A 13,874-nucleotide genomic window follows, 5' to 3' on the forward strand; every position below is an offset into this window, starting at 1 on the left:
ATACTCCCACTCTTTCCTATCCTATTAGTTTCTACTTTACCATATCTAGTAATAAATATCTGAGACAGTAATAACCTATTAACCTGATCCACTTTAACTCTTTAGCTTCCAAGTACGAATAAATCAGCATAAAAAGGGTAAAGCAAAGAACACCAATTACAGATATAGCCGTACATGAATGTAGCTGATGTCTTCTAGCATATTTTCATGTTGCTAATAAATTATTTCTTTTTGTTGTAAGATATTTATGAATAAGTAAGTTGAAAACACTTCCACAAGTTTCTTTTTTCTTTAAACTTTCTCACAAGAGGATTCGCAGCGCAATGAACGTGATTGGTCAACAATTTATGCTTTCACTTGTCTTCCAACACACTTCAAAGGCATATAATTTAATCACGCTTGACTCTAGGCACAGGAGGTAAATGCCAGGTACACGGTTCTGATTGGTTGAAATTATCCGTGTCCCGCCACATAGCGTACATATAGGACAAGTCAGGCGCCATTTGTTGTCGGTCTTCGTGGCCGAGCATGCTAGGAACGGGCTAGTATAATGAAAATCGCTTTTGGTGTGGATTCAAACTCAGCCCAATGAAAGTTTTATTATTATTTTTTTAAATTTTAGAACACTTTTTTCATTAAAATAAGACGGATACAATGCTTATTTTCCCTTGTACGTAATAGTCTATATAATGCATAAAAAGTTATTTACTTACGTTACGAAAGAGCTGAGCGAGAGTTAGGGGGCGAAGTGGGTTAGAAGTTCCGCAGGGCTCGTTTTGTTTCACCTTTACCCCCATGATAATACCACGTGACATTACGTCACACTCGGATGGTGCAACTTCAAACCTCACCCGCTTTAGGGTGACCAAAATGGATATTTTTAGGATAGCTAGTCAAAAAAAAGCCTCATGTTTTTTTTACGAAATGTAGGCCAAATATAATTAATTATCTTCTTATTTTTATCAACACACAAAGTGACAAGTTTCTCCTATTACTATAATACACAATACATGCACCAGAAGGTTTGGACAATCGCAAGCTGCAACCAATCAGAAATGTTTATTTAGTTTCTATAGCTAGGGTCGAGTGTGGAAAAACCGTGCACTTGAACGCTCTAACTGCAACGATAGCATAGCGTATTTTAACAGATATTTATTATCATTATTACTTTGTTTCCGGGGGTGCGCAGTGGCTCAGTGGTAGAGCGTTCATCTCCGGTGCTTGGAGTCCCTGGTTCGATCCCAGCTCGCGCCGTATGGACTTTGTGGTGGATAAACAACGTGCTCGTGGGTTTTCTCGGGGTTCTCCCGTTTCCTCCCACTTTCTTCATTCTACCATTTCATTCATTTCTCATTATCACCGTCTTCTTGAGACTAACCGGTATAACCGTGGGATGTAAAACTTAAAGATTTCATTTCATATCATTTTTACTTTGTTTTTCCAGGAAGATTTTGTCAAAGAAATGTTAGATTCCTCACACCATAATATACTTGTACATACACTTAATTATACATGAATATCTTTATATATTTAATTTTCGTATTAAAATACAATATTTTTGTTTCCTCTTTTATAGGCTGGTCTCGTTTTTGGACATCGAGGATCAAGAAACACTAGAAAATCAGCAGAATATTCATATAATGAACAAAGAGACGCCGAACCATACGACGACTATTATGCTCCGCCTTCAGTTCAACAAGATGCTGCCGCTTTGAGCTATCCAGTAAATGATATTCTCAACGATGACGAGGAAATTTATCCCAGGATGAATGATGACGTCGTGGCTCTGCCCAGTAATGATACACAAAATGCAATTCCTTCTGCCCCAACGCAAGATACTGGACTTCGGCAAGCAGAATCTGCTTCAGGTGCTTCTGAAAATCCTGTAACGAACTCCACATCTGAAGGAGGAACTGATGGAAATAATGCAAATTCTTTGAAAACTGACTCAACTGCAAACAATGGGACGGAAAATCTTGGAACAGCTCCAGCTGAAGGTGTCAAGAGCGCCAATGAATCGAATCCGCCAGCGGAATCTCAAAGTGGACTGACAAATGATAGCACAGCTGCTAGTACTACGAGCCAGGAGAATTTAATACCTTCGACAGATGAGTCGAGTGGAAAGAAAACAGGTGTTCTAAGTCCTACAAATGAAACAGAGGTTATAGAAGGAAACGGAGATGATCAATTGGAACCGGATATATTTCCAAATAAACGTCGGAATCTATCTTCACCTTTGAAAGGAGATGGAAGCGAGACAACACCGATTATCCCAGGTCCAAGCACAGATCAATATAAGAAATTGGAAGTCACAGAACAGTTACCTGTAGAACAACCTGTACCATCTGAAAATATTAACGTAATAAGCAATAATCAAGAACAACCTATATATAGTGTGCCACAAACTGCAGCTGTTCCTCCTCCTCAAAACTTAGATTTGAACCCAACTACGCAAAGGTTACCACCAGAGCCACAAGTAAATATGAACAGGGAAACCAAACCTATTATCCCCATCGCCGAAGAAAATAAACCTTCAAATCTAGTGAGTTCCAATACAAATGTTGCGAGTGGACAACCGTTGGTGGCAGAAAATTATAATAAACCAAATATAAAAGCTCCAGAAATAATACCTGTAGAAGTACAACCTAAAAAGGTTATCCAGCCATTAATACAGCCAAGCAGACAACCAAATAATATGATACAACCTGTCGTAGAAACTGAGGTCGTGGTACAAAAACCTCAAAGACCAGCTGCAATTGCAAATACTGATCAAGAGATACCGAAAGAATCCAGATCTAGAAAAACACCAAACAAAAAGGAACAAAAGTCAAAATCAAAATCAAAACCAGCACGAAAGAGTAAATACAGGAAAAGGCCCAAACAGAAGGTCCCAAGTGAAGAATATGAGGAAGAGGAAGACGAGGAAGAAGAACAGGAAGACTACGAAGAAGAACAAGATGAAAGCAGAGAAGCAGTTGATGAAGGCCAAGATGAAGATTTGGACTACAATGAAAATGATGGAGAAAATTATGACAGCTACGAGGATATTGGACGAGGAAGACACATGTCTGCGCCACAAGTATTCATACCAGGAAGACGCGCACAGTACAGATACCGACAACTGTTTCCAAGAAGATCTCGTAAGTTCTTCGGAGACCCTCGACTAATCAGACGAAGCCTTCGACGGCCAGAAAGTAATTATGATTCAACGTTTGAGGATTTAAGTCCACTCAGAAAGCAAAACCATTTAGAAGACATAAACGATATAGAGAATGATAATTCTTTCCCTTACCGTGGTCAGAGTAGAGAAGTAGATACAATTGTCAAGAATACATTAGGGAAATTCAAGATTAACGAAGACGATATTAAGCGAAGAGCTAAGCAATTAATTGCTACCGCCATGCCAACAGAAGATGACTTCAATGGAGAAGATGTATCAAATTACGTTTCTTTCATACCACGTCCACCTTCATTACCTAGAAATGTATTTAGTTACCCTCAAGCTTCATTGGTTAATTTGCAGAAGTACCAGTCACCATCGAAAACAGTAAGTAAAGTAATTATAGAAGCATTTAGTTACAAAGTAATTCAATCAATGTTAACGGCAGTTAATACTGTTCATATTTGCTGATAGGCAGGGCCGTGCCGTTGGGGGGGGCGAGTGGGGCGACGGCCCCGGGCGCCGAAGTAAGGGGGCGAAAAATTCGGGAGAAAAAGTCAAAGATAGGAAAAATTGGTGGAAATATATGTATGGGGGCGCCGCCGTATACTCTCGCTCCGGGCGCTGATTTTCCACGGCACGGCCCTGCTGATAGGACTCACATTCTCGTTACTAATCTAAAAGATAGTGTGTGTGCCTCTTAACTGATAAGGTCCCTAGTTTGACTTTCAAGTAGGAACGCACTACAATGATTCATTTTTCACTTTAAACTATAGGTGTCTCTATATACTGTAAGTTTGATGCAGACAAAAGATGTAAACAAATCAGCCAGTCAATTCAATGGTTCGGGAACATATATGTGCCTTGCAAACCATGCATGAAGCACATTTTTATGGTATTCTTAGAACGATATACAGGACATATCTAAAGCAGAAGGCCATAAGTGATTTCCGTTAAGAGTAAAGAGAGATACGATAAAAATTAAAAGGTATTAAGATTATTGGAAATAGATAGTTTTCAATCTAAGATGCTCGAATTTTTCCAATAGCACCAGCCGTTTGTCCTCCTCTCTTGTAAGGTATCCTATGTTAAATAAAAAAAAGTTTCAGTTAAGTAAGTTCTTCTCTTGAACTCTCACTACATCAACAATACGGCATTCCTGTGAAACGAAGATGTGGAGATGGCAACATAAGCACCTTTCACTTCCAGTTTAAGATCTTGATGGTAACTGAAATAATTGCTGGAGCATATACAGTCACTATGTTAGCTGGGATATTTGCTAATAATAAAGTATATACAGGATGTTTCAAAACAACACCGACAACGTTTGGCAGGTGATTCCCGACACCAAGATAAGACAAAATGTATAGACCAACCTGGGTGTACAAAGGCTTCCTCTCGGATTTATAGGCTGCAGAAAACATGAAAAAATGACATTTAAAGGTCCATATCTCCAAAAGTATAGGACCTACCGTAGTCGGGTAAAGACTTCACTTAGGAACTAATATATCTCCTATCCAAAAATATATGTTTCATAATCCTAAAGTACTCACGCAACAATTTTCATAGAATCAGTTTGGCTAAGGACATAACTTGATTACTCACCAACTACTTCTATAAAGAATCTTGAGGAAGTACCGCAGGATTCAGAAACATGGATATTTGGATACGGCACATACTAGTTCCTAAGTGAAGTCTTGACCCGACTACGGTAGGTCCCATCGATTTAGAACTATGGACCCTTGAAGCTCATTTTTTTTATATATTCTCGGCAGCTTTTAACTCCGAAAGGAAGCATTCCTGCACCCAGATTGTCTATACCTAGGTACGTTTGGTCTTATCTTGGTGTCAGGAATCACCTCCCATACATTGTCGCTGTTGTTTTGAAACACTCTGTATATTGAAAGAACACAGTAGCGCTGTTAATAATAATTCAGGATTTCTTCGTTCATTCGTTTAGCTATTTTGTTTTTCAACAGCAGCTGTCAACACTGGCAGTACGTTACTCGCAACACGGTCTCTTGGTGCTAAAATTAGACACTAAGATGGTATTCATGTTGGGCAAGTGGTCTGTGCTAAAATTGAATTCTATTAACATTGTCACTTCTTTGTGTAGTCACTGGTAACTATTAGTCAATCATAGGTAGATAAGAGAAAGGGAATACTAGCAAGATTTTCTCTTTTCTATTGAATTCGTTGATTGGTTGACTACAGTTTAACGTCATTTCCCAGCACCAAGATTGTAACACTCACGAGATGGGACGTACTTCTTACAGTAGATTTCAAAACATTACACGCATTCTTACTCGACCAAATATTAAATGTACCAGCTGACAAGGACCCTTACGGAAGTGTCAGTCATCGATTTGAATGAAACTTTGCATACTCGTAGAACATCGAAAAATAATCGACACGTATTTTGTTGTTGTTGTTGTTGTTTCGGTAATGGTGAAGATTTAAGGGTGGAAACTACCCTTTGAACGTTAGGGGTGGTATCTAAGCATAGACCGAAAACAACCATTTAATTCAGAATAAAGCATACTGCCAGGGTGGTTTTAGGACAGCTAATTCAAAATCTGGCGTCAAAATTACAAAATTCAAAATGGCTGATCCAATTAGTGATTACAAATACAAAATGTCTTCTGGTTTGAAATTCTCTGCAGTTAATCAAGAACAATTATAGTTGGTAGAGATTACTGCGAGGAGGTTGCACACCAATTTCAAACCCCTTTCTGTACTCATTTTAATGGAAAAAAATGAAATGAAATCTGTGAGTTTTACGTCCCATGGTTATGCCGGTTAGGCTAAAGGAGACGGTGATGATGAGTAATGAATGAAATGGTGGAATGAAGAAAGTGGGAGGAAACGGGAGAACCCCGAGAAAACCCACGCATACGGTGTTTGTCCACCACAAAGTTCACTTGGCGGGGGCTGGGATCGAACCCAAGACCCCTAGCACCAGAGGTGAACGCTCTACCACTGAGCCACCGTCATTTTAATGGGTTGCTTGATTAAAGTGGGTATCTGTACCTCTCACTATAGCGTTTACAGAGACACAAACAGTAGAAAGTGTGGCACAGTCAATAAATCTATGACTCACAGCTACATCATACAGCCTTTGATTTCTGAAAATGGTGTTCTGTTATTACCATAGTTAATTATTTTGCAGTAGAAGAATGGAACATTTGCCCCTATAATCCAAAACAACCTCTTTTAATCTGAAAATGTCGTGAAAGCATCAAATTCTGGAAAATTAATATCAGGTCTTGTGAGATCATGGTTTCAAGAATTTTTCTCCCAGCCTTTAATGTAAAGTCTATTTGGTTATTAGATTCGTAGAGTGGTCACAATTAATCAACTTTTGAACCTATTTTACGAACAAAAGAGTATCTCAAAATAGAAACCATTCGGCACTAACAACTGGTAGGATTCAGCCTCTTGGTGTGTTCGTCTTCAGGCCATGGAAAAACTTCTTGAGACATTTTACTAATATTGTGCTCTACAACTATAACATAAATTTACATCTCCGTAATAATATAATTTAGATCCAAATTGCTAATTCATAATCGGTTTTCCTCCCAGATTTGCAAATCATTTTTAGATATGTGTGATACAAAAACAGTTATTTGGAAGAATATTGCGCTTCATTTTGCGATTTGTCACAATTATTGCTGTAATAAGGTGAGCTTAGTGTAAACATTGTTTATGCATTAGACATTTTTTTATGTAATATCATTACTGTCAAGCGTTTTCTAAATAAATTAATAATTATAGCAATTGAGAATATATGAAATTCTGACATAGTGAGAGGTGAGGCAAGCATTCCGTTAAAATAAAGATGTTTCAAATCAATAGAAAGGGATTTCAAATCGGTCTGCAACCTTCTCGTAGTAACCCCTGCCAACTATAATTGTTCTTGCCTAAGTGCAGAGAATTTCAAACCAGAAGACATTTTGTGATTGTAATCACTATATTGGATCAGCCATTTTGAATTTTGTAATTTTGACGTCAGATTCTGAATCAGCTGTCCTAAAACAACTCTGGCAGTATGTGTTCTTCTATATTAAATGATTGTTTTCTGTCTATGCTTGGAGACTACCCCTAACGTTCAAAGAGTGGTTTCCACTCTTAAATCTTCACCATTGCCGAAACAAAGAAATACGTGTCGATTATTTTTCGATGTTCTACAAGTATGCAAAATTTCATTCAAATCGTAATGTCTCCTTGTTAGTGTAATGTTAGAAATAGTTGTAGTGCCCTTGAATGATATTCTTAGATTTTTCCTTGTTTAACTAATTCGTCATCAAATTACAGCTATTCCTCAATGATATCTACTGTCCGATCATTCCATTTCATTAATAGGATCCAGCAACCTCATGGAATATAATCTATACTATAGATTTTATGTTAAAATTCAGTTTATGTTGTATTGTTTAACTAGATTACAGTACGTCCAAGAGTTACTTGGATACTAAATGAAAAGAAAATTAGTTGAAGTGATGACCAACCAAATTCCAGTTAACCGCATATCAGAAAGTCTTTCGTCACCATTTATGGATTTTGCAATCAAATTTCAAGTTGCCAGATAGTTTCTGAAAAAGCCATACAGTTATTTTGTGAACAGTTTAAGTAAAATGTGTTTGATGTTTTACTTAAATAAATAAGAAAGGCTGCAACCAGGATAAATTTCCGCCCTATTCGTTGCAAGTGTACAATAACAATCTAAAATTTAATTGGTGTGGTTTTCTTATGATGATAGGGAAGAGAGTTAGCGACAATTACGTCACAAGTACCTAAGTAGTAGAGTAACCGTCCTCAAATAAAAGAAAACGGGTTCAGCGACAGTGTTTGTAAAACATTTGTATTTTCTTGCGATCAATCTGTACAACTCCTTGCTCTCATTAAACAATTACGATCGAAAGTACACTATTTTCAAACAGAAATTATTGTCGAATGCTTAAGATTTTTTTGTGATTATTATTATTCAACTGGAGGAAATTAGTAAATACGTCCTTAAAAATATTGCCCAAAAGTACATTAATATCAAAATTTTATTCCATTTTATATAAAAAAAAGTTTATCAAAAACTTTTCTTTAAACGTAAAATACACAGTTTGTCGGAAAGTAACGGAACTGTTTTTATTTACAGACAGCCACTAGCTCCATCTATTGAAGCAACATATCAGAAAGCTGCATATCCGCTCAACAAAACGAGACCACAATCATGAGAACCGATTAATGGAGTGTCAAGTTATAGCAAGAAACGTGAGTGTAATCTGGTGTCACTTCGTCACAAAAACACGATGGAGCAAAGAAAAAATATTACTTCAAGCTTGGTAAAACATTTACACAGACATTGGAAATGATGAAGCAAGTGTATGATAATGAGTGCTTATCTCGTACACGTATGTTCGAGTGGTATACATGATTCCGAGACGATCGAGAGTTATTTGAAGACAACCTAAAATCAGACAGTCTAAAAAACAAAAATCGCGATGAGTTTTTACGATTTCAAATGTATTATACTTCAGAAATTCGTTCCATAGGATCAAACTGTTAGCGGTGAATATTATCTGAGTGATATGGTGCGTTTATGGAAGCGAACTGTTCGCGTAAGGCCCGAGTGTCCAGCGCCAGGCAATTGGTCTTTGTTGCATGACAATGCATCATGTCACAGTACCGTCGCAGTTTGTAACTTTTTTGGCTAAAAACAAATCAGTGTACTTCCATATCCTCCATATTCGCCTGATTTTTCGCAGTGTAACTGTTTCCTATTCCCTAAATTAAAATTGGCCATGAAAGGAACATTTTGTGACAATGTTACACACATCCAGTCTGCCCTGACGAGGGTCATTGAGGCGATTCTAAAAAAGCACATTAAAAACTCTATGCTAGCATTGGTTGAACATGCCAAGCAATGTATTGATGCGGAAGGGATGTATTTTCAATAAAAACAACTACATTTGGTATAATACCTAATCCGTTTTGTTAAATTTAAAAAGTTCCGTTATTTTTCCGACATTGCCCAACTGTGTATATTGTGTATGGTTGCATAAATCTTGAAAATAATATTGGTTGTTAAATGAAAGGAAAAAGTTATTTTAGTCATTTATTTGGTTACTAACAGATTAAATAAATAATTTCTAAATGGTACTTAGTTGAATATTAAATCAAGATGTCTAACGCAATTATACTTTAAAAATGTATATATCCAGGGGAAAAGTGGATCTGAAAAGGTAAGAGGACAGACAACGTTACGCCGTCCCCCGTGTCCATCTTTGCCAATTGTATTTTTTTAGGAAGTGGGGGGACGCCCTAGATATTTCTTGGAAGTGGGGTAACAGCTTTCTCCTACATATATATATAATACCATAGTTTTCTCAGATAATTGTAATAACATTATCATGTGTAATATTTAACAGAAATGTTCGATGATACCAAAGTGATCAGTAAAATAAATATCCTCTATAATACATGATAAATACTGTTTTATTTTTCATTCTCAGGTTACTTCTCAACTTGGACAACATGCTAGGCCCAAAAATGAGTATCCTGCAGTGGAAATACCAGGTAATAGAACCATAGTTTTAAATAACGCTATGGCTGAGGTAGCAGACACGACTAAATTTCCATCAAATTCTTATATCAATAGGGTATATAGTATTTTACTTACTAGAAGGTAAAGCTAAATTATATTGTACTAGCTGAACCTGCGCTCCCTACACACCGCATCATTCAGATATGAGCATGAATCTCGTTGTCATTCCTCACAACATCTGCACATGTCCCTTTACAGAAACGAGTGAAAAACATCTTGATAAAAATCGGCAAGGGGACAATAAAGGGGAGATTTTTTTAGATTATTTTTTCAATATCTCGCACCGTTTGCAAGACTTGAGCCTACTTGCGGTTAGAGTTTCTAATTCATATATTATCAGTATTTTCTTTCTTCTTGCATGCAGTATTTAATAAGCAAATACATTACAAACACACAATTAATTATAATGTTAGTGATATATGGTGTTCATTGGGCAAAACACCCCAAACAATAAAGAATTATCTTAGACTGGAGAAATGGTTATCCTTCGTTTTTCATTATCATTTGGCCATGAAACAAATGCCTGATGGATATACAACCCCTATATACAACGATGTTGTGTTGGAATGTATAACTCATAGGATATAATGCCTTTACTTTTTAAAAATTTCAACAATTCCTGTGTAGCCCTAAAAATGTAATAAAGAAATAACGACCACGTTTTTTAAAAAAATATTCGATAAGAACTGGACAATCTACACAAAATTTGGAATCGACCAGCGAAAACGACACGTTTCTACCATTTGTGGTTTTCGAGATCTTATTGTCGGAAGGATTGGAGACAAACATATAAACCTAGCATTGTAAGATATAGATTAAATATTATTGTTGAAACTAGTGTTTGGTGCAGAATCGCCGCGCTAGTCTACCAGCTCCTGTTAAACCACCAAATCAAACAGTTCTGGGCATTTGTCGAACAAGTACACCCTTAGAAATCTCCAAGACGATATTGGTATTACGTAGTTCGCCCAGTGTCGTGAGGATAATTTGACAGCTATCTAAATCAAGGAGTATCGAGCTCAGATAAGAAAACCTGGCATGGATAGAAAGAGTGAGAAACTCTCTATGTACTGATCACACATTACCCACATCAAACATAGTTGAATATCAAGAATGATCAGTAAATTATGCCTTTCAAGGGCTGTTTTGCTACGGAGTTTATTTTAATAATATATACTGACATGTTGAAATTAACAGTCATAAGACAATATTGAAGTCATTAGTAAAATTTGCACAGCCCATAGTGTCGTTAATACTTAATATCTCAATCGCTTATACACTTTGTGCTGCAACAATATTATCACAAATCTTCGTTCAGTTTTACGAGATGGCGTCAAGTTGAAAAACTTGTCACTTTCCCGGATTTAAATGAAACTCTAATACTGAAAAGGCGAGCCAAAAGTCCTTGTAGGCGCTCATTCAATACGTGTTTCTTCGTAGATAGTAACCTACCTCTTGTATATTTCATTGCAGACAATTTTCACTGATGTATTGCATTGCACGTATTGAATATATTTTAGTGCTTGCACAGATAGTAAGATCCATGGCTAATGAGTCACCGTGTAGAAACGGTAAAGCACACTGGAGCTCATCAGAGATCTTGCACAGGCAAATGAATGACAAACACCCAAAGGAACTTCGTTGTAAGATTTAACAAGACTCCCCAATTCAGACAAATGAACCTGTGCTAGGAGTCGCTATAAGCGAGTTGTATCTAATCTGGTTCAGGATATTGCAAAGCGACATACATGTATGCAACATTGCTGTGAAGATGGTGTTAAGCATGCTACAGCCATGCACATCCATCGTTGTTTTCTGGTGTGAATTTTGTTATTTTACCGTTTTCCTGAAAGGCAATTCGTACTACTAAAATTATATAAGTACTCATAGATATTAGGAATAATATGACTTGGAAGATAACTAATAATGGTTTCAAACGCATGTTATTTACTTCTAAGCAGAAATAGAGGTATCTTGCATTGCGCAGAAATTGAACGCCATTGTTTTTCACACATAGTTACCCATTTTAACAGTAAAATTATCATTTTTATGACGACATCTCGTAAAACTTCGCCGTATACTTCATAACACTTTGCAAAATAACCAATCACAATTCAATATACCTATTATTTGATTCCTTTAACTCTTCCGGTATGTTCATTGAGCGCCCAGAATGGACTCCAACTATCGGTTTATTTACAAATCCTCAAATAGATTACAATAGTATTCACAAACACTACTATGCAATCCTCTAATATAATGTTCGGGACAAATGCAGTTTTCCCTCGACCTGACAGTCGTGGGAAGGACTCCTCACTAGCGTGCTAGGTGAGGGGTTGTAGGACACACTCTACCCTCATGCAAGTAGAGGGGATTAAGATTTCCGTTAAGGCTCCGCTGCAATCCAGGTCGGGTTGTGATTAGAATTCTCGTGCTGCTCGACTGCAAGCAACAAAGAGAGGTATAGTCTAGGAACCGTTAGCTCTCCTGCAAGGTAAGGCTTTGGGGAAGGGTAAGTGCCTCTTAGACCCCACTGTAAGTCTATAAAGAAGAGACCAGGAAACTGGTGTAGATCTGTCGGCTGCGTCCCATTATATAGGCGTTCTCGCGGCTGTGGTTCATAGGAGGCACTGGTGGTATGTCGTCTGCTTCTTATAGTAAATTCACGTGTGGTGTAGTACTCTCTTGTAAATCCATACGGTGATGTTTACAAACAAGAGCGTGAAGTATTGTTTGTATACGGAAACACGTGGTACATCACATCTTTTTTGCTTGTCTATCCATAAGGAATCCACCTCTGAAATTTTGCCGTGCCTTTCCCCCTTTCCTCCCAAAAAAAAAAACCTGATGCAAAAAACAAGAAAGCACGTACTTTACCCTCCTTCTCCGGTGTGGTTCCTCTCACATACATAAAATGCATATCGACCATAAACTCCATCCTTCAGGAACACATTCATACCAAAATTATCTTCCTAGCTTCCTAGCGGCTGTGTTATTGAGGTTTAAATTTAGTCACATTCAGAGGCGACCAGAATGTGACTATTTCACACCGTTAGGTGGCTTAATGGCCGTAACTCTCCTGGCATATTGCCACATGAACGTTTATGCTTGTCTACCCTTGAAATTTTGTAATACCTTTTTATTACACCCTATATATGCGGGTTGATCTAATAACCATTTTTCCATTTTGTTTTTCAGTTTACGATTATGATGATGAAGACAACATTAACATCAATACTAAAACTAATAATAATCATAATAACAGAAAAACAAATAAAAACAATGATTTCCAAGATGAGGCACAAGATGCGGTGTACTACGACGCCGTTCCATCAGCGAAGAAGTACAAAGACTATAACAGCGATGAAGTGCGATTAGGAAAGAACCCCGTACGATTTCGTCATTTATCTTTCGAATCCAAAAGGCCAAGATTTCAAGGTATAAAAATAATTCGTGGCAGTGATAATGAAGAGGATATGGTTGATGACGATGATGATGATTATTATTATGGAAATGAAGACGAAAAGGACTATGCTGAGTACTCGTACGAAAGAAAAAGATGATTTTGGTTTATAAAGTGTATTTATTATAGCATAATGGGGGATAGGTACATATATTTATAGTATAAGAAGTTACATATATACGTAAAATGTAAATATATATTATAAGATTTTAAAAAATAATAAAGTTTATGTGTTTTCTGGTTCTTTTATTTTAATGCAAGCTTTCAGTTGATGCCAACTGAAGATTTTAAAATGTCTATATTTTGGAAAGTAGTATGGGTGGAAAATCCTGGGAAAGTGAGATCTTTCCCTACTAATATGTTTGAAATAAAATTTCTCTCATTAATAAGCTACTGGGAGGTGAATAAAGTTACACTATTGCAGTTCCATGCAGTGGGGGGTGGGAAAGCGGGGCGACGGCAAGGGCGCTGATCCTGGGAGGCCCGGGCTCCCGCAAAGCTCATGTGGGCCCCCTATTGTATTTATGAATATACAATATTTGGCATAATTTGAATGCAATTTGTCTTAAAATCTTCTTATATATATACCTTCTGCATCTGAATCCCCCCCCCCTCAAATTTACAGAGAAATCGGCGCCCTTGGGTGACGGACT

The 13,874-nt window shown here is 37.2% G+C and overlaps 1 protein-coding gene across 1 annotated transcript in view; it reads left to right on the forward strand.

Moving 5' to 3' along the window:
• LOC145682710 (uncharacterized) overlaps positions 1-13,432 on the forward strand; it is a 119,770-nt gene extending 106,338 nt beyond the window's left edge. The window contains exons 3-5 of the mRNA XM_081754098.1: positions 1,577-3,547; positions 9,667-9,730; positions 12,957-13,432. Coding sequence (XP_081610224.1) covers positions 1,577-3,547; positions 9,667-9,730; positions 12,957-13,321 — 2,400 coding nt within the window. The 3' untranslated portion in view covers positions 13,322-13,432. The remainder of the gene's footprint in view (positions 1-1,576; positions 3,548-9,666; positions 9,731-12,956) is intronic.
• The last annotated feature ends 442 nt before the right edge of the window (positions 13,433-13,874 follow it).

This window comes from Thermobia domestica, chromosome 4, assembly GCF_964235325.1.
Source record: "Thermobia domestica chromosome 4, izTheDome1.hap1.1, whole genome shotgun sequence".
Taxonomy (NCBI): Eukaryota; Metazoa; Arthropoda; class Insecta; order Zygentoma; family Lepismatidae; genus Thermobia; species Thermobia domestica.